This window comes from Sturnus vulgaris, chromosome 22, assembly GCF_052056855.1.
Source record: "Sturnus vulgaris isolate bStuVul1 chromosome 22, bStuVul1.hap1, whole genome shotgun sequence".
In the NCBI taxonomy this organism is placed as follows: Eukaryota; Metazoa; Chordata; class Aves; order Passeriformes; family Sturnidae; genus Sturnus; species Sturnus vulgaris.
In genome coordinates, this window is record NC_142264.1 from 4,821,502 (window position 1) to 4,845,802 (window position 24,301).

The 24,301-nt window shown below is 44.6% G+C and overlaps 1 protein-coding gene across 9 annotated transcripts in view; it reads right to left on the bottom strand.

The window, feature by feature from the left end:
* FUBP3 (far upstream element binding protein 3) overlaps positions 1-24,033 on the bottom strand; it is a 47,223-nt gene extending 23,190 nt beyond the window's left edge. For 7 of the 9 annotated variants that reach the window (XM_088177671.1, XM_088177670.1, XM_088177667.1 and 4 more), the window contains exons 1-5: positions 23,887-24,033; positions 8,661-8,766; positions 2,492-2,542; positions 1,992-2,025; positions 374-423 (exon numbers count right to left, since the gene is read on the bottom strand). In XM_088177671.1, coding sequence (XP_088033797.1) covers positions 374-423; positions 1,992-2,025; positions 2,492-2,542; positions 8,661-8,766; positions 23,887-23,979 — 334 coding nt within the window. In that variant the 5' untranslated portion in view covers positions 23,980-24,033. The remainder of the gene's footprint in view (positions 1-373; positions 424-1,991; positions 2,026-2,491; positions 2,543-8,660; positions 8,767-23,886) is intronic. The other 2 variants (XM_088177669.1, XM_014873225.2) reach the window with 2 other exon arrangements.
* Positions 24,034-24,301: the final 268 nt, after the last annotated feature.

Sequence of the window (24,301 nt, forward strand, 5' to 3'; positions counted from 1 at the left end):
TATTTTAACATTTAAATGTTGTTTTCCTTCCTCAACTCTCACAGTTTTGCATACTCAAAGTAAAATGTTGCAATGAAGGGAAATAAATTAACTTTTGACTTGTTTATATGCTGTGCTAATGGGAATTTAAAAGAAAAAAATCACTAAAATGCTCAGTAACTTCTACCAAACATTCTTGTTCTTATTACTGGGACACCAAGCTTTTCCATGAAGTTTTCATCTGGACTTTAAACACAAATCCTCTGTTTCCCATGAAGACAGCATTAAACAAGGCTTATCCAAGGCTAATAAGCACAAAAACTTGTGTCAGAATCAACAGAATTCCTGCACAGGAAACACATCAAGAAGCATCAAAAGCATCCAAGGTACTTACTAAATCCAACCATTTTATCAGGCACTTTGAACTCTTCTGTTATTACAGCCCTAAAAAAAAAAAAAAAAAAAAAACCACCATCAAAGTCATTACAAAGAACAATTTGGAAGAAACTACAGCCCTGCCATGGAGCCTGGGCTCAGCACAGGGATTCTGCACACACAAGTAAAAGCACATCACTCTCAAAATAATTTGTTTTGGAAGGGACCTCTCATGGTCACACAATTCCTTCTGTGCTGGATCCATTTTCAGTCTGTCTCTGGTAGCCTGAATGGAGCTGATGGAAGAAGCTCATTTGTCATTCTTGCTCCAGACAGATTTAATAAAAAAAGTGTAGAATTTCCTTATCACTGAGCCTGGACCTTCCAAGCAGCAGTGTCTGCCCAGTGCTTCTGGATATTCTCTTCCCAGGACAGAGCAACCTAAGCCAGTCCTGACATTAAATCTCCTTCTAATAATCACAGGTTTGCTGTTTTGGGACCCTTTTTTCACCTGCTTGTCCTTGTTATTCTTTTCCTTGGAATTGTCTTTAATTATCCTCTGAATTCTTATTATCCCAAGACTTCCATACCTATTGTTCTTTGGACATTTTCAATGTGCCTGCTTCAAAACAAATAACTCAAAGCAGTTTCCTAAGACCTGACCATAGTCAAGTAGAAAGGAATTAAAACCTGGGTTGGATTTTTGTTTAGCTGTTTCTGTCTTGTAGAAAGCACAACATCATAAATATGGAATTTGCAAATATGCATTAAATACAATTTGTTCAGCAATCTCAAAAGCAATAAAACACCTGCACAGTAAATTCAATGCAGGTTTTATGGGGAAGGTATATTAAAATCTTCCCATTTTTTGCTTCAAATTAATGAGGAAAGGTATAAAACACACACTACACTTGATTAGCTTAGTTGCAGATAAAGTACTAACACTACCTACCCCTTCCTAGGATGCTCTAGTAGGAAATTAGCTTTAACTTAACCATTAAAAATTTAAGGTTCTACAGCCTTCATGCACATTGTTAGTCCCTTCTGCTGAGGCCCCAGACAGCTGGTTAGGATGGAAATGCACTACTATTCACCTTCAGGCTAATCCAGCTTTAGAAATGTTCTTCCCTTCAAAACAACACAGAAAACTCCTCAAGAGCAGGATTTGAGAAAAACTGAGAATTTTACATTTTTATTGGATGCTGAGACATGCTGGTTGACAACTCATACTTGCTTCAGTCTTCCCAAACCATCTTTGACAAAGGACCAAAAAACTACACCAAAAAACCTAAATAATAACAACAACAACAACAGTAACATGTCTGTTTGATACTTCCACCTTCTGCCAAAATGCCAGACCTTTTTTCACTTTTTCTTTCCTGCCCCCTGCCAGGGCAGGGGAAGGGAAAGAAGAGAGAATTTATTTTCTTTCAGTCCTGAAGATTTGCAGAGACCAAATCCAAGTTTCACATCAACTCCTCTTTTTTTCATCAGAACAAACAACCCAGGCTGGAGAAAACCCAAGCTGACAGTTTTTCCACATTCTCAACCTCTGACTTCCTAACACTACTACAGATGGTGGATCAATAAACAATTAGAATTGATCAATAAATAATAAAACATAACCCACTGCTTACCTTTGATGTACCAGGGCCCCTAACTGGTTACCTACTGTGGCAGAGAGAGAAAAAAGGGAAAAAAATCAAAGCATTAGCACGGATAAACTAACTTCATCCCTACAGAAAAAGAGTTCTTACCGTTTCATCAAAAAAGAAAGAAAAGCAAAACAGTAATTTAGGTTCAGTGGCTGAAATGAATGCGTTATGTGGTACAAAACAGGAGGGGATTTCTTGATCAACACACACCATAGCCCAGTGTCCAGCTGAACACAGGATAGGGAATTGATCTGAGTCTCCCCATGCTGAGAGTCATGGGAGAAAATCCTGCCTGCCCAAATCCAAATCCCTGTAACTAACCTCCCCCCTTCCCAAATTAAGCCCAAAGTAGTAAAAAAAAGGGAAAAGGGGGGAGGGAGGAAAAGGGGGAGAAATTTGAAGGAGACCAGTGTGTATTAAAAAAGAAGAATAAAAGCCAAGCAGCCTCAGAGATTCCCTCAGTCCAAGCATTAGGCACATACTTCTCTCTGTGTCTCTGATCTGTGCTCCATGGAGCCCACTTACACGGAGACCTGTTAAAGGAATAGGGCTGTTAAGTAACCTCGTGGCACCCAAACACTGTTTCAACCCAACAAAACACAAGTTCTTGAACACATTCCAGGCATTTCTGCCATGCTAGCTGGTGGTCCATCTATGATTAGCAATTATCTCCCCACTGACAATCCTGAGACAGACTTCTCCCCCCAGCCCCAACAGATTAGATCTTTCTCCCAAATGTTAATAGGGAAAATATCATTAGACCAACTCATGCAAAGTGGGAACTCGAGCCCTGCTGGGCTTCCTACTGGACTTTGCCTGCAGCAAACCAGCTAAAAACCAGACCATTTGGTGCTAAGAACCAGTTGAAAGATTATATTGCATGCCTGGAGGGCAAGGAACAAAACAAATGAAACTGGCCAACATGTGAGCTGTGATAATAAAGATGCTGTTTCAAACTACCTTGCAGCAAGCTGCACATTCTTTGACCTGAAATAAATTGGCAATCAGCTGGCAGGGATAGAAAGTGGATGCATCCCACACTCTCTAAATCTGGCAGAAAAATGCATCAAGTTTGTGGCCAAACAGTTTAGTCAAAGAAAATAGACAAAGAGTCAATAGTGTATTTCTGCTGCATGTCAATACCTCCATGACAGTTCAGGACTGAAATATCAACAGCGTATCTATTTTATTACTCTCCCCAGCTCAGCAATAAGACAACTGCTGTGTTAATTGACTCCCTTAGATTTGTCTTTGCATATTCTCACCCTGCATATGAAAAGCTCTAATTTGGTAACTATGAATATTGCAGCTGAAAAAGGTGGGTGATGTAATGGGGTATATTTGCTCTGGCTGATAAGCTTCTACCACAGAGCTGAGCAAATACAACCAAACTCAGGATCTTGCTCCAAATTGCACTCAGAATATTTCTCACCTCCATGCAGCAGGTCTGGTGGTATTGGTGTAGTGTGGGGTTGCCACAGCCAAGGCCACTCATTACCAAGATGCCAGGAAGAGTGGTTTTAATTCTGCAAAGGCTGTATTTAAATCTCCACTTCGCATTTCAATTCACCAGAACAACTCTCTTAGCAATCTGCTCCTCTGCAGTTGCTGCCCACAAATTATGATCCAGATACACATCCTATAATCAACTGCCCAAGTTCATGCAAGGAAGGGAAGAGCCTTCATTTTGTAACACAATCCTACACTTGAAAAAGACAACTTCTGAGGAGAAACCTGTATGAGCACAGGGAGTTAAATCAGTCAGGGAATCAATGCTGGAGATACAGGTAACAATGGCTCTCCAACCCATTCTGAGTACTATCCAAACACAGTAAGCCATTCACCAGCACAGGGAGATATCAGCCTTAATGCACGTTTATTGTAAAAATTAGTATGGAAAAATTATGCCACAATAACTTATGTGAGAGATCATTCCTTCCACAGTTCACAGATAACTTCTCAAAAAACTGAGATTGGAGGCAAACGGAGAGAAATGGAAATGATTTATTTCAAGTCAGTTATGATTTCTCTCTGTTTTGTGTGTGGGGGAAAAATGATGTGGCTCCCAGTTCCAACAACCTAAAGGTCCATTCCTGCTCCAACAAACCCATTTTTCCCTGAACAACAGGGACTAATAGAGAGGCAAGGCTGGGGCAGCCACAATACCAAAAGCTGATGCACCATTCCACTGCCTCCCTTCACACCAAGGAGGGGGCTGAACTCTGACAAGTCACATACATATTTCCCCTTTTACATCTATTCAGTACAATTTAACTGTAACTGCAGTCATTTTACTGCAAATAAGGAAAAATACTGAATAAAATCAGCACAATTTCCTATTAATGGCACCTGCTGGTTGATAACTCTTCATTCTGCTTTACGCTTCACCTTAACTGAATTCTACCTAACAGACACTCAAAACAAATGCGGATTTTTCTTCCACCCCAGAAAACAGAGCAGTGCCTCCCACTAAATTAATGTACATGATGGGAATATACAATCTCTTCAGGAATATCATCATGGCTAGAATAAAATCAGAGGAACACATCTCCTTGAGAGCAGTGGAACAGAGCTGCTTTTCATACTTTAGAGCCAAAATGGGATCATCATAAATTTTAGAAAGCTACAAAGATAGTTATCCTAATTCTCCACCATTAACTACTGATAGGTTTTTCTTGAATTAAATAGTCAAACCCTAATAATTTTTCTGTGTGGCTTCACTGCAAATCTTTGGAGATTTTTCCCCCTCCCTTAAAAAAAAAACCTGCCTTATTTTAAAAAAGTGGCCATCTGTAAAGCTACAATTTTGAAGAACAGTGACATTTTGTGTATTAAACTAAATCTTTTGCCAAGAGAGCTGGACTTCTGCCCTGGTCCTACTGCTGCTGCAGATGTGTCAAAGAGCATCAGTACTGACTTTCATCACAGTAAGACAGGGATAAAATTCCCTTCTGCTCACCACTATTTTCATTGAAAACACACTGGAGGAAAAGAATAAAGTACTCTGTACAGCAGGATCATGTCATGTTTGAGCCCTTGGTTCTACTACAATCAAGTTTTATTACACCAGAACAGGTCATCTTCAGATCTGGAAGTACCACAGGAGCTTTGGAGGAGAGAGCAGAGGAGTGGAGAGAGGGGGAGATGTGAGGTTTCTCCAAGGTCTCTCACCTTTGTTTTCCCAGACTCAAAGGATGCCCCAGCCTTCAGCTGTAATGCTGCTGCTTAATCCTATGGATCTCACAGGACACTCCTTTAAAGCAGCCCAAACAAAGGGTAATGTTCTGTCCATCAGTCTCTTTGCAGCAGACTAGATCCCTGGTTCCTTTGAACAAAAGGAGGCTGCTTCTTTAAAGGTTATTTAGCATTAAATAAACTTATTAATCTGTGCTGATAATTAGAGGGACTTTTTAATTAGAATGGAGGCTAGGGGCAGCATTTGGCCCTTAACAGGAGGGCTGGGGTCTGTCCTCAGCAGCAGCCACCAGGTCTCTCTGCATTTCAGACTCACCTGTCCCTAGTGCTCCCCTTCACTGAGAAACATTAACCCCTGCAAGTGGCCACAGAAATGCCAGCTGTGACTTCCCAGGAGCAGTACAAATAAACCTGATCCCTTTCCCTGCACTACAGCTGTTTGCAGGATTACTTTCAAATTGTTTCCAGAAAGGTGAAAAAAAGAAGCCAGTGAAAATAGAAACAATGAGTCTCAAGCTCCATGTAACACCAAGGAGCCAGGTTATCAGGGTTGATCCCTCTGCTCCTCAGTTCAGATGAGGGTCATGTTAAGGGAAGTGCAAAAACCACTCACACATCCTGGTTTCCAAACTAAGATATATCTGCTTTTCCTGGAAGTGCTTTAAAAGCTGCTGAATTTGTTTTGATCAATGCACTGACAACTGTCTTAAGACCACTTCCTCAGCTGGCATCAGGCAGCCACAGCAGCAGCTGTTTACAGAAACAGAAGAATTAGAATTAGATTGGCCTGAAAGACAGACAGTTCTCCTGTCACTTTAGATATTTCCTCTGAGAAATTTTTTCAGCAGTATTAGGAATAGCGTTAATTTCCCAAGAGCTGCACGGGGACGAGGAAGCAGTGAGACCTGCACCCAGCTGTTAGCATGCAGTATACAGGGGGAAATTTCCCACCAGATTTGTTTCCAACCCATCCAGAGCAGCAGAATGTATCCAAATCCACTATAAAATGCACTATAACATTTCTAGAGCATGTGAAACAACATAATCACTTCTTGACAGAAAACAGAGAAAAGTGTGGGCACGCTATCCCAACACCCCCTGTTTGCAGCTAACAGAGAATTAAAAAATCATCCAAATAGTAATTTCCAAATTTCCTGATTTAAGTGTCCTATTAAAAGCAACTTCCATCTTCCAGATGTTTAAAGCTAAAGCTGCATTATAGACATTTAATTACACGGCAACAAGAGCAGGTAGCCCAAGACTAAGATATGGATCACAGCACAAAGAGATAAAGGGCAAGAAGCACCCACAGCTTCAGGAGCTGCTTTGCCAGGCTGCAAGTAAAGAACAGCACAGGAGAATCCCACAACTCATCACACAGCTGCATCTCAGTGCAGAACTTACTAATATCATTAGAAATAAAACCCAACATGACCCAAGCTGAAAGAAGTGCTATACCCTTCTCCCTACCCTGACAATTCCTGCTTCTTTGTCACATTCCAGCCCTTTAAAAATTTGCTTCTGTCATTTCTCTTCTCCTCAAAGATGTCACAGATCAGATTTTGGGGAGGGGAATTGGACAAAGTTATATACAGATGTATAGAAACAACCCAAGGGCAAACACAGCATTGGAGCTACTTTAAACAGCTACAGACAAGGTGCAGTGCTGAGGACAGGGTGAGCAGAACTGCTGATCCAGGAGTCAGGAACAGCCACTCTGGGAGGCTCTCCCAGGAACAATACCCACTCCATGGAGTTACCTACACAGCACAAGAAACCAACAGTAATGCACTTTTATAACCCAGACTGCTACTGTATTGACACAGTCTGTGTCAACACAAACAAGGCTCACCAAGCTCTAGGGCTCGTCAGAACAAGTTTAAGTACAAAGTCCAAGCTGTCACTAAAGCACTACGACCACTGCACGTGTTACAAGTTCCTAAAATCTATTTTGTCAAGAGGTCAGATCTTAAGTTCAGGATGATGAATCAATGAAAAACACAGGCAGGGCAAATGTTGTGAATGACTGGTTCCCAGAAGGCTATTTTTATTCCTTTTCACACACAGCCACGTCCCTAAGCTACTCAGACCAAGCTCAGAGCTGTTCAGCATTCCCCAACACTGCCCAGCCTGTGACAGCCCAGCACCTTCCCCTGCAGAACCAGCACACACCAGCAATGCCAGACCTCTGCTTCTCAACAAAAGGATGCTCCAGTCCAAGATACAAACTGTGGGGGCTCAGCCACATAAATCCATTCTCTCCTGAAACCCCAAACCAAAGGAGCAGCAGCAACCTGTTGTTCAAACAGAGCCAAGAGCAGAGAACAGAAGTGGGTGGTGGCATGTGTTCAGAGAAGAGTAATGTTAGCAAGCCAGAGGCTCTACATGAAAGAACTTCTCCCCATGCTCCAGCATGTTTTTTTTTTTCACACAGAGGAGCAGACGTGAAGTTATTTTCAGCCTTTGTATCAGACAGAAAAAAATTATTTTCAAAATGAAGTGCTAGGCAGCAGCTTGGCTTATCTCCTCAGTACTCCTGAACATATCCATGGGGGAGAGAATCACCCTGCAGGGCTACCAGTGTCAGGGAATACACCAGAGGAAACAGCAAAAAGGAAGACATAGCCATGCTTTCTGCTTCCTCACAAGAAAAGGTGAGCTCTTTGCATCTATACAGCAGCAGATAATCCACTTCAAACACTTGTAACAACGCATATCAGTAGATTTATAAACCCTAAAAAAAACTCTTGTTCTAACATTTTTGTTGTTCCCACCAAAGATAAGAAGCTAGTGGCTTATTTTAAAATTTTAACAATTAATACAATATTATGACAGTTACCAGTTATGGTCCATGCAATAAACTATCCTTTGGCTGGGGCCAATTTTAAGTTCTTCAGAGATTTTAGAATTCTCAAATAAAAATAGAAAAAGCTAAGCTAATACAGGAGGTTTCCTTTCAACTTGCATCATCTTACATAAATACCTTTTCTCCTTAGAATTCCTGTACAAAGCAAACAGAATTTGACAGCAACTCAGCTTCTGGGCTGTGACTGTTGCCACAGATGGAGAGGAACATGTGTAATACTGTCCCTATAAATTACCTGCTCTCAGAAAAGAAGGGCCAACAGGGAAGAACATGTACTGTGTACACCTGGTGCTCTATATGTGGGCTCCAGCACAGGCCCTGTATGAAAATCCTCCTCCCTCCCTCAGCTACCACAGACCAAGATTTAAATTACACAGTTTGTTTGCTAATTCCCAAAGGTCATGAACTAACAAAGAATTGCAACACATTAATACTAATGCCTAAGAATACTGTCAGTCTAGCACAAGGCATCTTGTATAAAATGTCTATACACAGAAAGCTGCATTTTCAATCCTTAAAACAGACAATTGCATCCACAGATGAATTTCAGGAGCTGCATCCACAAGACTGACTAACCACAGCCAGCTTACCTCCATCATCCAGGGGCCGTTTCTGCACTCCATAACCGTAGACTGATGGGTCCACAAGTGTTGTAGAATTATTCAAGTGAGGAATATCTCCAATTTTAGCAGCAATCTATAAAAATGGGATAAAAGGGTTATCAGCATAGGTGAAGTTTCAGCCACCACAATGAAACACTCTTTCTGCCAATAAAGCATCGACCTCAGGCCAATCTTCTCTCAGGTATTTACTGTATAGGTGGATTTGTAACAAGGTGCTTCATTTGTAAAGCAAACAATTATCTGCTTGCTTTTAATATTTGCTCAATTAAGGTCATATTCACCCAGTTCCTCTTCCTGATCATAAGCAGACATTTACTCCCTGGAACATTATATTCAGGATTATTTGTTCAATGGATGGCTGACAAACTAAACCTTGCTAAGAGGAGGGTTCAAGCTAACCCACCAACTTTGTCCTGGAGAAGCTGTCCCCACCAGAGCTGTGTGAGAGGACATGTGCTTCCTCCTGCATCCCTGCAGACCCAGACACACAGAAATGCACACTCACACATCTCTGGGGGAGCAAGGGAGAGAGTGAAAACACACAGCACAAGGACAGTTTGGGAACTCCCTGTCAAAGAGACTGGATCACTCTTGTTTGCTGTGTGAGGAATAAGCCAGTGGGCAAACTATCAGTCCACAACTAGTTTCCATTTCCTGCAGTGGTCAGCACTGCACAAACACAACTGCAGCTGCCTATGCCTCTGCTTCCAACCCTTCCAGAGGGGAAACTGCCATTCCCTGCCCAGCCAGGATACAAGGAGTTGATTCACAGGAAAGAGGACACAGTCAGGTACCACAGTAAGGGGACTAAGATAAGCAAAGAAACTGAGACACACACCTAAACATCACTTAATAAAAGTGAAAAGTAAAGCTGATCTCTAGTGACATTTGGGGACAGCTGTACAGGTGGTGCTGACAACATAAGCTCTTCCAGCTGCTCTCTGAGCTAACTGGTGGAAACCCACCCTAGAATCACCCAGGTGCATTCCATGGGTGCTCCAAGCCAGTTAACACCCCCCCAGGGACAGGCAAACTGCAGTCCCACAGCTCCCCTTGCCTACATAAAGTATTTTGCTGTCATAAGCAAGCACAGAACAAAGTAGTTACAGAACAAATATAAGTGTATGCTGCAGCATTTGCTGCCTTTCCCAGCAAAAAGAAAATCATTGAATCAAATCTTTACCAAGAGACTGATCTCACTCTATTATAACTGGATTTCACCAGAGAATAAGCAGCAGGAGCAGATGAAAAAGCATTTTACACAGACATGTTTTAAATTACCAATATATGTAAAGATTTCTTAAAATTTGCTTTTCACTGCATCAGAAAGACATCTACAGTAACTCTGGTTGTTGACACTATCTTCTGCTGCAGTGGAACAAATAACTGCCCAAGATGCAGAACCACAGGGTACTGGGAAAAAGCTATTTGAAATAATCTTGAAAGATTGAGGGCACTGCTTTTAGAAAGAGAATAGGAAACATTCTGTTCAATGCCTTCCATGAAAAGGGCTCCAAGTTAGGACCATTTTCTCCTTACAGTCCATTCTGTCCTGTCTCCTTCTGGAAAGTCAGTAACTTTGTTGTGTCAGAAATATCAGAGCTAGAGAATAAAATCTTCCTGTGGGACCAGCTGCAATCCTGTAGTGAAGCTTTCATGACAAGCATTTTGTACATCAACATCTCCAGTAAATCCCCAGAAAGCTGGTTCTGAAAGCATTAACACACCTTGTCCTCACCAGGAGGGAAGACCAGGTGATGCTTTGCTTTTTTGTTAAATGTTGTACTGCATCAGCCCTTTGCCTTTTCCCCTTATGTTTGGGATGAAGAGAATTTTAATGAAATACTAAGAGAAGAGATGTTTTCTCACTGCTTCAATGCTGAAATATAAATTTTAGAATATATTTTACAGTGATATATTAACAGCTTTCATATAATAACTTACAACTAGACCAAAAGGAACAGTGTCAGGTATAACATACCCTGACATATTTTGGGACATTTGATTTTAACATCCCCTTCAAGAACTCTCTTTCTGTCAGGAGTTATTTACCATGACTTACAAGTTATGGATGATCCTTTAGAGGTGAAATCACTCACCACAAACTCCAGGAAAAGAAAAAAACAAACCAGTCTGTGGATAGCAGAAGCTGGCTTAGGGAAGGAAGGCAGCCTCAAGTACAAAGGTGTTCAGGACCAGCTTGCTGGCACCAAAGGGGAGCTTTGTGAACCCCTGCTCATACTGAGCACACAGAGATCACCCTGGCACAGAATCCTCCAAGTAAAGGGCAAAGCAAAAGTGTTAAACCAATTTTTGTATTATCAGCTTTTAGGATATTTTCCTTCCCCCCCGTTCTTTATTTAAACAAGTACTCTTATCTCTAAAGCTTCCCAGCTCCCACTGGATTACAGACAACGGTGCCACCTCACCCCAGCAGGAAAATTCACCCTGCAAAATTAAGAACTGAGCTTTTAAAGTACATGTAGCAGTTAAAATACATTTTAACATCTCATGTTCAACTTAAAACGGGAAGCTCAGTTTTTATGACAGGTTCAGCAGGGAGGTAAGCACAAAAATTAGGACATGGCAAAAGCAAGCAGACCTAGCCCTTATCTGCCTCGATGACCTTGAGAAATGTACTGCTGTTAGCCACTGCTTTTGTCCTGCTCTGTGTCAGCCTTAGGTTTTTTTTCTCCTCCCCCCTCTTAAATCCAATGCATCAATTTTATCAAGCTCTGAAATACACTGGGGGAAAAGCATCACTGTTTCTGCACCTAAATTCCCCAAAATAAAGCTCCCCAACAAAGACTTTAAAGGACATAACACAAGCCTCAGCTGCAAACTGCACTGATAAAGCCGGGAAAAATTAATCCATGAAGTTGTGTGAGATACAAGTTTTCCTATATCTTGCACTTCTGTTCTCCTATATATTTAATAGCCAGAAAAATGAAATACAAATACAGAGTAATACAAAATCACTTCTAAACATGAAGCTTCTTTGTTAGGCACACTCAAACACCAATATCTGCAAAATTCAGCTTTCAAGAGAACAGGCCCAGCTTCTAGGAAAAACCTCTCCATGGTGCCCTGCAAAGAACAGCAACAGATAAAAATCACCAATTCTAGGTATTAGTAGGATAAAAAAAACACAGGGCACTGTCATCTGACCCTTTAGACTATTGCTGCTCCTCCCATTCACTCAGCAGAACACTTGAGTTGGGGTGACAGACATTTCTCCAGAGCTCTGCAGAAAGCAATAAAACCATCCACAATCATTTAAGCTTCATGGCACAAGTGGTTTTCCTAAATACCACAGTAATTGGCAAAGCCTAAATCTATTTGAGAATGACCTGAAAAAGGACTCTGCAAGGAGGTAAAGAAAAGTTTGCCCAAGATGCCTCCATCACCACGGAAATGAGAAGTTAGAGCCTGACAGACAGAGGGATTTCAAACACACAGCCTGCTGACTCAGTCAGTCTCAGGATATTCCCCATTTTTGAGGTACCAGGATGGCACATCCAGAGCATTCCCAGAACACCCAGCAAGACACTGTTTGGTCCATAAGAACAAAACTTAAGGATGGTCTAAGAGAAATTCATTTTAGTCCAAAGTACAAGCAGCTCTGCTTATTTTCTGATCCCACTATTCAAAAGAGGAGCAAACATCCTCTCTCTCTCACCCACCCCAAAATGCCACAGAAAAGCCACCTCGCCTGGGAGCAGTTGGACAGATCAGTCCCCAACTAAGAGCCCCCAATCCACTTGAGAAGATGCAGGACAGAGCAGCTCAAAGTGCCAGCACTGCCTTGGAAAAGTAATTATTCATAAATCCCAAATATTTCAGAGTCCACAAAAAATCCAGGCAAGTCCAGCACACTGAAAGCAAGGTAATTTCTTACAAATATAGTCCAGGTTTCTATTTTATATTCCTATAACCATCTCAAATCCCAGTGGCTCTGAGGAATGTGGCTACTTCCCTTTACTCAGGGAAATCTTCCTTGTCCTGAAGTTATGTCCTTGTTTAGATATTCAGAACCAAGCACTGTATTCCACAGCCTGATTGTAATGTTATGGCTCTCATGAGAACTGAATTTAGTAAATTTGATTACTGGTCTTACAAGTGACACAAAACCTTGAAAGATTAAAATGTCAAGCCAGGGATGACCAACCCATAAAGTAAGAACTGTGGCTGAATTTTTTCTCCTCTGCTCCCTCATTCCTTTAGAGCAAAAGGAATACTTCAAAAAGGCCAAAACCAGAACACAAGCTGAACCAGATCAGTACAGCTCAGGCAAATACAAAACCAAACACCCTTGGTGAAAGCTCTGCCATCACCTCAAGAGAAATATTAGGTGTAGCTGCCTTTTCATTTTCCCTTGATTCTCAGCCAGGAAGTTCCATCACAGATTGCTTGGGTGGTGAGGGAAATATCCATCACCTGAGCAATGAAGAACATTTTCAGTGACATTTGGCAAGTCACTAGTGACAGTTTAGTTCTGTGCAAGAGAAGACCACCTGCTCTCTTACCCAGCCCCTACAGAACCCGATTAAATCAAGTACTTTCACAGGGGAAGGAAATATTTTAGCCCTCCAACAGCTCTTGTCATCCCACAAACGCTAATGGAAAAAAATCATATTCAACAGGCAGCAAACAACTCACTGCACAAAAATGTAGGACACTGCTCTCCCACAAACATGTGCAGAGCCCACATTTCCCAATGCACTTGTTTCCAGGGTGAGAGACAGCCAGAAGGTTGCTGCTGGAATCTTCCAGTTCAGAATAACTCAAGTTTTAGGCTCACAGAAACTCGGCATGTAGAGAATAATTGCAGCAAGTATAACGAACTTAAGAACAACAAAATCAACTAAGTGACCACAGCCCAGATTTATTGACTATTTATTATTCCATCTCCCTCATGCTTGGGCTAAAGCCTCACAGACTCCCCCTACAAACATGATGAAGGCAGTCAGGCAACTCCAGTTCAGATCCATTGGCAGTTTGTGTTTGAGCCCAGGATCCTCTGAGGCATCACACTTTAACCTGTTACTGATCACAAGTGCTGCACACAGCTGCACGTCCAACACAGAAGGGTTTGGGGTGGAAGGGACCTCTCAAAGATCATCCAGTTCCACCCCGTGCCATGGGCAGGGACACCTTCCACCATCCCAGGTTGCTCCAAGCCCTGTCCAACCTGGCCTTGGATGTAGAGAGCCTGGTGCAGGAATGGCTAGAAGAGAGAGGCCATAGTCAGATCAATTTAGTCAGGCTGACAAAGCAGGCCTCAGCCTCAAGGGTACAGTGAGAGAAAAGGCACGTAGGACTGTGATAAGATGAACAAAGACAGACTGTAAAAGAAGAACTAGAAGAACTCTGTTAGCCATGAAATTGCAAAAGTGTAGCCATAAAGTTAGCTGATCAGCATAGTGACGCATATGGCAAGGCAACCAATGATGAGCTTAGCTTTTGCAATATGCATGAACTAATTAAGCACTGTATTTAATCGCCACTCTAATTATCAATAAATGAGACTTCGCAGATGACCGAATTGGTGTCCGTGTCTCCCTTCTCCGACAAATGGTGACCCCGACGCTGTCCCTCCGTCGCTAAAAAAGAAAACGGGGGAGAACGCGCCACGGTCGGTGAAGTTGAGTTTGGGGCCTGCTGCAACCGGGTCGGTGTCAAACGACGTAGGAAAGACACCCTCAGGAGCTACAGAGGTGGTCCTGGGCCATACGTGCTGCCGAAGCCGGAGAGTTGCAACGGCGCCGACGGTAAAAAATGGACAGGCAAGCAGCATATGATTTATTTATAGCACATATAGATAAGTTAGGGCTAAAAGAGCTTAATCCCAGGAAGGACATACCGGGGTTGTTAGCCTGGGGTTCTGCTAAAGGCTTATTCACTAACCCTCATAGTGTGCATGAGTTAAATGAGTGGCGTAAGTTAGGGGATGTACTGTGGGAGGCAGTGTTAGCAGATGATAAGACAGCAAAAAAGTTAGGAAAAATCTGGCAAGTAGTTCATAACGCACTCTTAAAGCAACAGGCAGAGAAAAGGGCAGCACAGTAGGCAGTAGAGGCATATAAAAGAAATGCTCAGTATGGTGATAATGAGCCCCTTGCACCAAGCACAAGAAGGGTTGAAATACCTATTCTTAGAGACACGGCAGGAATAGCCGATGGAGCTAGTTGCACTTGGCCCTCTGCACCCCCCTCAGAAGAACTGGGAAATAATGCTGCTAAAGCAGAGGAGGTAATTGCAGAGAGCGAAATATCTCAACCTTGCGGCGTAGAATCCCCTTGTCGGCCTGAATCTAGCACCCCTAAACCTGCCAGTGAGCCAGATCCTGTCCCTAGGGCGGAAAGCGACCTGCGGGGGGAAGTGGCAAGGCAGAGGAGGGAGGCATGGAATATGCTAGCTAGACACGGCTTGGAGACTGGGGATAACGCCGCTGTAAGTGCAGTTAAAGTCTGGACCTTTCCTGTAACATACACACAGGGAGTAAACCAACAAGGACAAGCTGTACAAGTGGGAGAGTATGAACCACTTGATTGGAAGTTGCTAGCACAGTTACGACAGACAGTAAGTCAGTTCGGGTTTCGGAGCGAGCCAGCCAAGCAAATGCTAGACTATCTATTTGACACATATTTATTACTGCCAAATGATCTAAAAAGCATAGCAAAATTAATTTTCACACCACATCAGCAAATGCTATTTAATGCTCACTGGCAAGCTCTTGTTGCCGAGGCAGTTGCAGTACAAAGGGGTCAGGGTGATCCCTTAGCCGGAATTACAGCAGATGAGTTAATGGGAGTAGGCGCATTCCGCAGGTCAGAAACTCAGTTACTCCCGGGGGCCGACAGGGTTAGAAAAACCATGCGTATTGTAAGAACTGCTATAGATCAGGTAAAAAATAGCTCAGGTATACCCATGTATATGGGAATAAAGCAAGGAAGGGAAGAATCCTTTGGGAACTTTGTAGATAAGGCTACCGCTGCTATCGACAGGGCAGGAGTTCCAGAGTATATGAGAGGGGCGATGTTAAAGCAATGTGCGTTACAAAATAGCAATGAGGCAACAAAAAGGGTATTGTCAACTCTAGGAGCTAATTGGACGATAGAAGAAGCATTAGAAAGAATGGCACTGCAGCCATCAGGGTCACAAGTTTTCTTAATTAATGCACTAAAAGAAATAGGCTTAGGGCTGCAGAAACAAGCTGAATCCACACAGTCACAGGTACTAGCTGCTCTTGCCCCGCTCCGTGCTTCCACAGCAGCACCGGCCGCAGCAAACAACCGTCGACCTCCTTCAACGCGATGCTTTAGATGCGGAAACGGAGGCCATTTTCGACGAGACTGCCGAGCCTCAGGAGTGTGGTGCCAGAACTGCCAAAACAACACCCACAACACGTCAGCTTGTCGCCGCCAATCGGGAAACTCCAGGCGGAGCGCGCCCGGCAGCCGCGCCCAGACACAAGTAGCCGCCGTAGCATCAGCGCCATCTCCTGTCTGCAACCAGCCACAACAGGGAGCCTGGGACTTGACTTGGCAGCCGCAGTAAAAACATCATTATTAACAACACGCCCCGCTAAAATCCCAACTGGAGTACAAAGCCCAGTAATTATTAAAGGACAAACTTTTGGAGGACTAATAGTGGGACGCTCATCGAGCTCCATTTTAGGACTGTTTGTACTACCAGGTGTCATCGATGCAGACTACACTGGGGAAATACAAATAATAGTTTATACTCCTTTTCCTCCTCTAACAATTGAGGCAAATCAGCGTATTGCTCAATTTATTCCACTTCCACAGTTAAGCCGGGGTGTTCAACCACAAACACAAACCCCGCGCAAAGACCAAGGTTTTGGGTCCTCTGGTGTTGCTCTGCTTACAATGGATCTCAATACTAGACCCAAAAAGGAGGTGAGGTTCACCTATGCAGGACGTACAATAAAAATGATGAGACTTTTAGACACTGGAGCAGATACCAGCATTGTTTCTCCAGAAAAGTGGCCCTGTGATTGGCCATCATTACAAACCACGGATACCGTGACGGGCGTCGGAGGGTTTACCCTCGCAAAGAAAACGCCCCCAATAAGGGTTACTATAGATGGGCAGGACTTGGTAACTGTGTTATCAATAGTTGCATTACCGCCCATGGTACATTGTCTAATTGGAAGGGACATTTTAGCTCAGCTTGGAGTCGTTCTATCCAACGAGCACCCTTTGGGGTAATTGCCATTGCTTGGACTTTCCCAATCCCAATCACCTGGACTACCAATGAACCGGTAATGGTTAAGCAATGGCCTCTAAAAAGGGAAAGTCTAATACAAGCACATCAACTCGTGAAAAAACAATTTCAACAAGGACATTTAAAACTTTCCACAAGCCCATGGAACACACCAATTTTTGTGATTAAAAAGAAATCAGGAAAATACCGTCTTCTACATGATTTAAGAGCAGTAAATGATCAAATGGAAGCAATGGGAGCATTACAACCAGGACTTCCCAATCCAGCCATGCTTCCACAACATTGGCCTCTTTTAATTATTGATTTAAAAGACTGCTTTTTTACTATAACCTTACACCCTCAAAATACAAAAAGATTTGCATTTACCCTACCGTCAATTAACAGGGGGGAACCTGACAAAAGATATGAATGGACTGTACTCCCACAAGGTATAAAAAACTCACCTACTTTGTGCCAATTATATGTTGATGCGGCCTTACAACCCCTAAGACTAAAATGGCCTAATACAATTATTTACCATTACATGGATGACATCCTGTTTGCCCAGAAAACAGCATTTACAAATATTCAAATGCAAGAAATTCGAAACACCTTAGCAAAAGCATCTCTCATGATAGCTCCAGAAAAGATACAGCAATCTACACCATGGAAGTATCTAGGATGGACTATTACAAATCAAATCGTACGGCCGCAAAAACTTCAAATTGCTACAAAGATCACCAATCTAAACGAAGCACAACGCTTACTAGGAGATCTACAGTGGCTCAAACCAATTGTTGGGATACCCAACTCTCTACTAGAATCCCTCAGGCCACTACTTAAAGGGACTGATCCAACCACACCTGTAACCATGACACCACAACAAAAAAACGCTCTCAATGGCATTATTCGCTGCGTCAATGAAGAATTTGTCTCCCGCCGAGATGTATCATTACCTATAGACCTCACCATTTGGAATACTCCTGATCATCTACTTGGAGCACTTACACAAACACAAAAGAAAACGGGGGAGATACAGGTACTAGAGTGGATAACTCCACCTTTACAAGCAAAAAGGACAATCAGTACAAAAATCGAACAAGTAGCTACCTTGATTCGTAAGGGTCGGGTAAGGATTCTGGAAATCACCGGAACAGGTCCGACTGCAATCCACCTACCCATGAAAAAGGAGGACTTAGATTGGTACCTCCTCAACTCTGAGGACTTACAAACAGCTTTGCTGGAAGCTGGAGCAGCAGTCAACACAGGACCGCTGACACCACGTCATCTTCAGTGGTTAGGAAATTGGGACTGGGTATTAAAGCCAACACGATCGGAACAACCGATAGCAGGTGCTATCACAGCATTCACAGATGCCGGAAAGAAATCGAGGAGGGCAGCCATCACCTGGAAAGAAGGCCCTCGATGGAAAAAGCAGATAATAGACGCTGCTCCAGAGGACAGTTTACAAACATTGGAATTGCTTACTGTTGTGTGGGCACTTAGTGAACTGCAAGGGCCTTTGAATGTGGTCACTGATTCATTTTATGTTGCAGGAGTAGCACAGAGAATTGAGGACGCCTCTGTGAAAGAGGTGCAAAACAAAAGACTCTATGAACTCTTGCTGCAGCTAAAGCGAGCAGTAGGAGCAAGATTTAAGCCTTATTGTATCATACACATCAGAAGCCACAAGTGGGATGTAGACTTGGGTGAAGGCAATGCCAGGGCAGATAGATTGGTTATGAATGTAGCAGATGATAGGGGGATTGAGGCGAGAGAGTCACACACACGATTTCACCAGAATGCTAAGGGATTGGTGCGTGAGTTCAAAATAGGCATACAAGAAGCTAAAGCAATAGTGAGAGCTTGTCCCACCTGCAGTCATCACAACAGTGGGGTGGGTCTTGGGTGTGGGGTAAATCCTCGGGGTCTAGAAAGTAATGAAATTTGGCAAATAGACGTTACACACGTAGCAGAATTTGGTAGACTCAAATATGTGCACGTCACAATAGACACCTACAGCAAGTACATTTGGGCTACCGCACAAACAGGAGAAAAGGCAATCCATGTAATAAGGCACCTAACAAGTTGCTTTGCAGTCATGGGAATGCCTAGGGAAATAAAGACCGACAATGAACCAGCCTATGTCGGCAAGAAAGTAAGCCAGTTCATGAGACTCTGGGGAATTAAACACATCACAGGAGTACCACACTCACCCACAGGACAAGCCATAGTAGAAAGAGCCAATGGGACACTCAAACAGTACCTACTCAAGCACAAATCCATAGATGATCCACAAGAAAGGTTAGCTAAGGTTCTTTATGTTATAAATTTTTTGTGTGTGTTTGGGGAAGAGTCAGAGCCGCCTGCAATTAGGCATAGAGGGAAAAAGGAAGGTAACAAGGAAGAAGGCACAAAAGCGTGGGTAAAATATCGGGATCCAAAGACAGAGATATGGAATGGCCCTGTTGAAGTAATATACTGGGGCAGAGGTTATGTTTGTGTTTCTACTCCCACAGGAACAGTTTGGGTCCCTGCTAGGTGGGTGAAACCCATTCTAAATGAGCGAGTTGGTGGAAAGATTCCTGAGGACACCATTAGCTCCAGACGACCGAGAGCGGATACAACAGAAGTTGACGGTGACCTTACGGCCCTATTTACAGAAACTAGCACCATATAAACGCGCTGTCCGCAAGGCACTACAACGGCCGCCACCGAACTGGGTAGAGTGGATCGAGTATCACGCCTACCACGCCTACCTGGAGGAACAACGCCTTAACGGTCGCCCTTGTTGTGCGTGTGGGAAAGCGTGGTGTGAAGCTTGGGTGGCTTTAAAGTGTGGGGGCTGTGGGGACTGCTCATGGGTAAGACAAAGAGCAGTATATAAATTGTGGTGCCAAGAGTGTCAAAGGGAAGACCAAAGACGCTCAAGCTGGGATGCAGCATTAGAGGGGGAAGCAGGAGTACCGTTTGTACAAGTCCGGAGTGTATATGAAGCACCAGAACAGCTTATGTTAGCTTGGGCCCGGTGGGAAGTAACTAATTGGCTCTGGAGGCAGAAAATCACTGCAAAATCTTGCATTGTTGCTGCCAGGTGCATGACTAAAGTGCCATATCTACCTTTCCCTCGGGTAGGACCAGTTAAGCCAGGTACCGACCCTGAAGAAGTATTAGACCAGTGCATAGAAAAGGTAAAGCAGTGGCACATAGCAGCAGACAATCCAAAATACAGGAGGGAAAAGCCACGTAAGCAACGAAAATGATACTCATCACACTGCTTACGCTTACTAACTTTGCTTACACAAATGCTTTTCCAATGGAGTACACACCTAGAGAAAATGTATGGGTAACATTTGCTAACATAACAAAGCAAGAATCAATCTGCTTGAGCTTGGGGGGAGCGCAGAATCCTTTCAAAACTTGTCTTGTAGGATTGCCAGTCTGGAAGCCAAGAGAGTTTGCAGGGTATCTTAATAATAGCAACCTACCTACAAAAGGGGATAACAATTTGTTGCAGGGTTGTACTTTCCCTAGTAGTAATCCCTCACAACACGATGGATGCTGGCAATGTGAATTTGTCCTAGCTTTAGGCAAAACCTTAGCCTCCCCTCCGGAAGAGATTGACCTCTTCGGAAGCACTAACGCATCAATGGGAAGAAATGCAGGAGGATGGTTTAGTTTTATGCCTTTAGAAGACAAAAACTTTGCAACCCTTAATTCGGCTCTTAGTAATCTACCAACAATTCATACTCAACTCTACCCCAAATGTAACGGTAGGTACATCACAAAAGCAAGAGCACTACCCCCAGGAATATTTTTAATTTGTGGGGATCGTGCCTGGAATAGTATTCCAGTGAGGCCACAAGGGGGACCCTGCTATCTAGGGAAACTAGCCATATTTCACCCCAATGTAACTACTCTCATGCAACTTGCAGGCAATGCCAATCGAACAAAACGCAGTTTACACGATCTTGACTGCACCGGCATAGGGCAACCACACTTTTGGAGTGACTTTAGACAGGTAGCAACTGCTGTACTCCTCCCTCACGCAGCAGCCAGGAAAGCTATGGCCCTAGCTGAACAGTTAGGGTGCTGGGCAAAAGATGAATTTAACACCACCTCTCAGGTGTTAGACATGATGGCCAGGGATGTCTCAAGTGTTAACCATGCAGTACTGCAAAACAGAGCAGCCATTGATTTTCTACTTCTAGCGCAGGGACACGGTTGTAAGGAATTTGAAGGAATGTGCTGCATGAATTTGTCTAACCACTCTAAATCCATTCACAAAAAGATACAAGACATACAAAACAGACTACATAACCTAAAGGAGCAAAATGGTTGGGACATTGATGAATGGCTAAAAAGCCTAGGCCTTGGAGGATGGATTCAGACCATCATTAAGTATGCTATCATGATCTTAGGCGTATTCTTATGCTTAGCTTTGTTACTTCCTTGCTTAATAACTTGCTTGCAGAATTTCATTCAAAAAACTGTTAGCAAGGCTTGGCATACTAATCTTCTCGCTCAAAAAGAAAACGGGGGAAGTGTAGAGAGCCTGGTGCAGGAATGGCTAGAAGAGAGAGGCCATAGTCAGATCAATTTAGTCAGGCTGACAAAGCAGGCCTCAGCCTCAAGGGTACAGTGAGAGAAAAGGCACGTAGGACTGTGATAAGATGAACAAAGACAGACTGTAAAAGAAGAACTAGAAGAACTCTGTTAGCCATGAAATTGCAAAAGTGTAGCCATAAAGTTAGCTGATCAGCATAGTGACGCATATGGCAAGGCAACCAATGATGAGCTTAGCTTTTGCAATATGCATGAACTAATTAAGCACTGTATTTAATCGCCACTCTAATTATCAATAAATGAGACTTCGCAGATGACCGAATTGGTGTCCGTGTCTCCCTTCTCCGACACTTGGACACTTGCAGGGATGGGGCAGTCACAGCTTCTCTGGACAACCTGAGCCAGGGCCTCTCCACCCTCACAGGGAAGAATTTTTTCCTAATATCTAACCTAAATGACCCCTCTTTCAGTCTGAACCCATTCTCCCTTGTCCTGTCACTACAGTTCTTGATGAAGAGTCAGTCTCTCTCCAGCTTCCCTGCAGCCCCTTCAGATCCCAGAGGATGCTGTGATGCTCCCATTCCACCTTCTCTTCTCCAGGCTGAACAGCCCCAGCTCTCCTAGTCTGGCTCCACAGGGCAGGTGCTCCCTGAACAACTTCATGGCCTCTTCTGGACTTGAAACACCCACAAAATAATTTCAACAAGTTGCATCTCAACAGTAAATAATTACTTTATTTTACATAAATGGGTTATTCAACTGCTAACAGGTATTATCAGATATTTTAAAAAGATGTTTTTGCAATTAGAGGCCTTCAGTAAGATATAACCACGTCAAGACAAACACAGCTGCAGCACCTCTCAATTTAACTGCATCAAGCACAGAATCCTGTCTGGGTGCTCAGACATCACATTTTGAGAAAACAGTGTTTCCACAGTGACTGAAAGAAGCAAGGCCTGGCTCACCCTGGGGCAGCTCACACCCCACCAACCTGTGCTGAGAAGGAAATCAATGGCCCCAGAGCAACTCCTGGTGTCCTGGGAGGTGCAGGGTGTGGATCTGCACCACCAGGTGCCTCTGTGCAGGTCACTGCAGACAGCACACAACATGGACTGGCTGCCACACTGATTCCCAGGTGAGCTGAGAGGAGAACACCTCAGTTCCATTACAGAGAGCACCTGAGAGGTCTCAGGGTCCAGCTCAGTTTCCTCAGAAGTTTGTCAGTGAAATGACAAAGTCTGGGCAACAGAAGGGGAATTCTGCCATCTGGCCTGTAAAACTGGAGAGAATAAAGTCAGGGTCCTGGCACTCAGGTGTGTCACAGCTCCTTAATGTGCAGTTACTAAGCACAAGTGCAACCTGTTCAGAGAGGAAACAAACACCTGTGACAGATGTGGAACAGGAGATGTGAAGAACAGCCACAGTATCCGTGCTGTGAGCAGGAGCTTCTTGCTCTGCAGCCACTTTCCACACAAACACCTGGAACATCCTGTAGTGAAGGTGAGAGTGCTGATTCCTGCAGGTCTGGGCACTTTCACTGAAGCTTCCCATTTTAGCACTCTGTAAGTTCATTGATTCCTCTGGGGAGCACCTCGCTCCCCCCTTCCTCTCTCCCTGGAGGAAATGCCAAGCTCCTGCTCTGACAAGGTTTGTATTCACCGATCAATCAGCCTGGAAAAGATCTCTGAGGTCATGGAGTTCAACCTGTGACTGACCACCACGTTGTCAATCAGAGGATGGCACTGAGTGCCATATTCAGTGTTCCCTTAAACACCTCCAGGGATGGGGACTCCATCACCTCCCTGGGCAGCCCATTCCAATGTCTAATCACCCTTTTTGTGAACAAATTCATCGCAATGTCCAACCTAAACCTCCCTTGGCACAGCTTAATACTGAGTGCTCTTGTCCTATCGCTGGTTGCCTGGGAGACGAGTCCGACCCCCACCTGGCTACAGCATCCTTTCAGGTAGTTGGACATTGTGATAAAGTCCCCCCTGAGCCTCCTCTCCTCCAGGCTGAGTGGCCTCAGCTCCTTCAGCCGCTCTTCACAGGACAAACACACCAGACCCTTCCCCAGCTTCGCTGCCGATCTGTGGCCGATCTATCGCTCAGCCCACGCACAAGGCCCGTCTGAAACGCGAATTAGCACCGGCTCCCACCCACCCAGTGCCCAGGGCCAGACGGCTGCGGGCCGCCCCCTCCCGCAGCGCTGCTGCCCTGTCACCAACCACGGCCGCGACTGTCAGAGCCCCGTCGCCTCCTCAGGGCACAGACCTGGAGCTCCGGTCTCCCGGCAGAGGGGCAGCGGGGCCGCGGCCCTGCCCCGCCTCCGCTCCGCGGCCTAGCGGCGCCCCGCGACCTCCTCCCCCCGCCCCCGGCCCGCCGGCCGGCACCTCACCTGCCGGGCCCGGTGCAGAGCGTCCACGAAACCCTCGGGCTTGATTCCCACGGGCGCCGCGCTCTGGCTCTGCCCCTGCGCCAGCTCCGCCATGGCCCGCGCCCGTCCCGCCGCTCCGCCCGGGGCCCGCGCCCGGAAAGGGAAGGAGCCCCCCACTTCCGCCGGAAGTGCCCCGGAGGGGCGGGGCCGGGGGGGCTCGAGCCGCGGGGCGGGGCCGCTCTCGCGCCGTTGGGTGGGGATGGGGGAGATGGGCGGGGCCAGGAGAGACCACGCCCCCATGGACCCCGCGCCCGCCCCCGGGACGGATTTGGGGACACGGCTGGGACAGGGCTGGGACCCGCAGCGCCGCTGTCTCGGACCCTTTTCTACCCCTGCCATCCCCTCCCCGCGTGTGACATCCCATTCCTGACCGTGC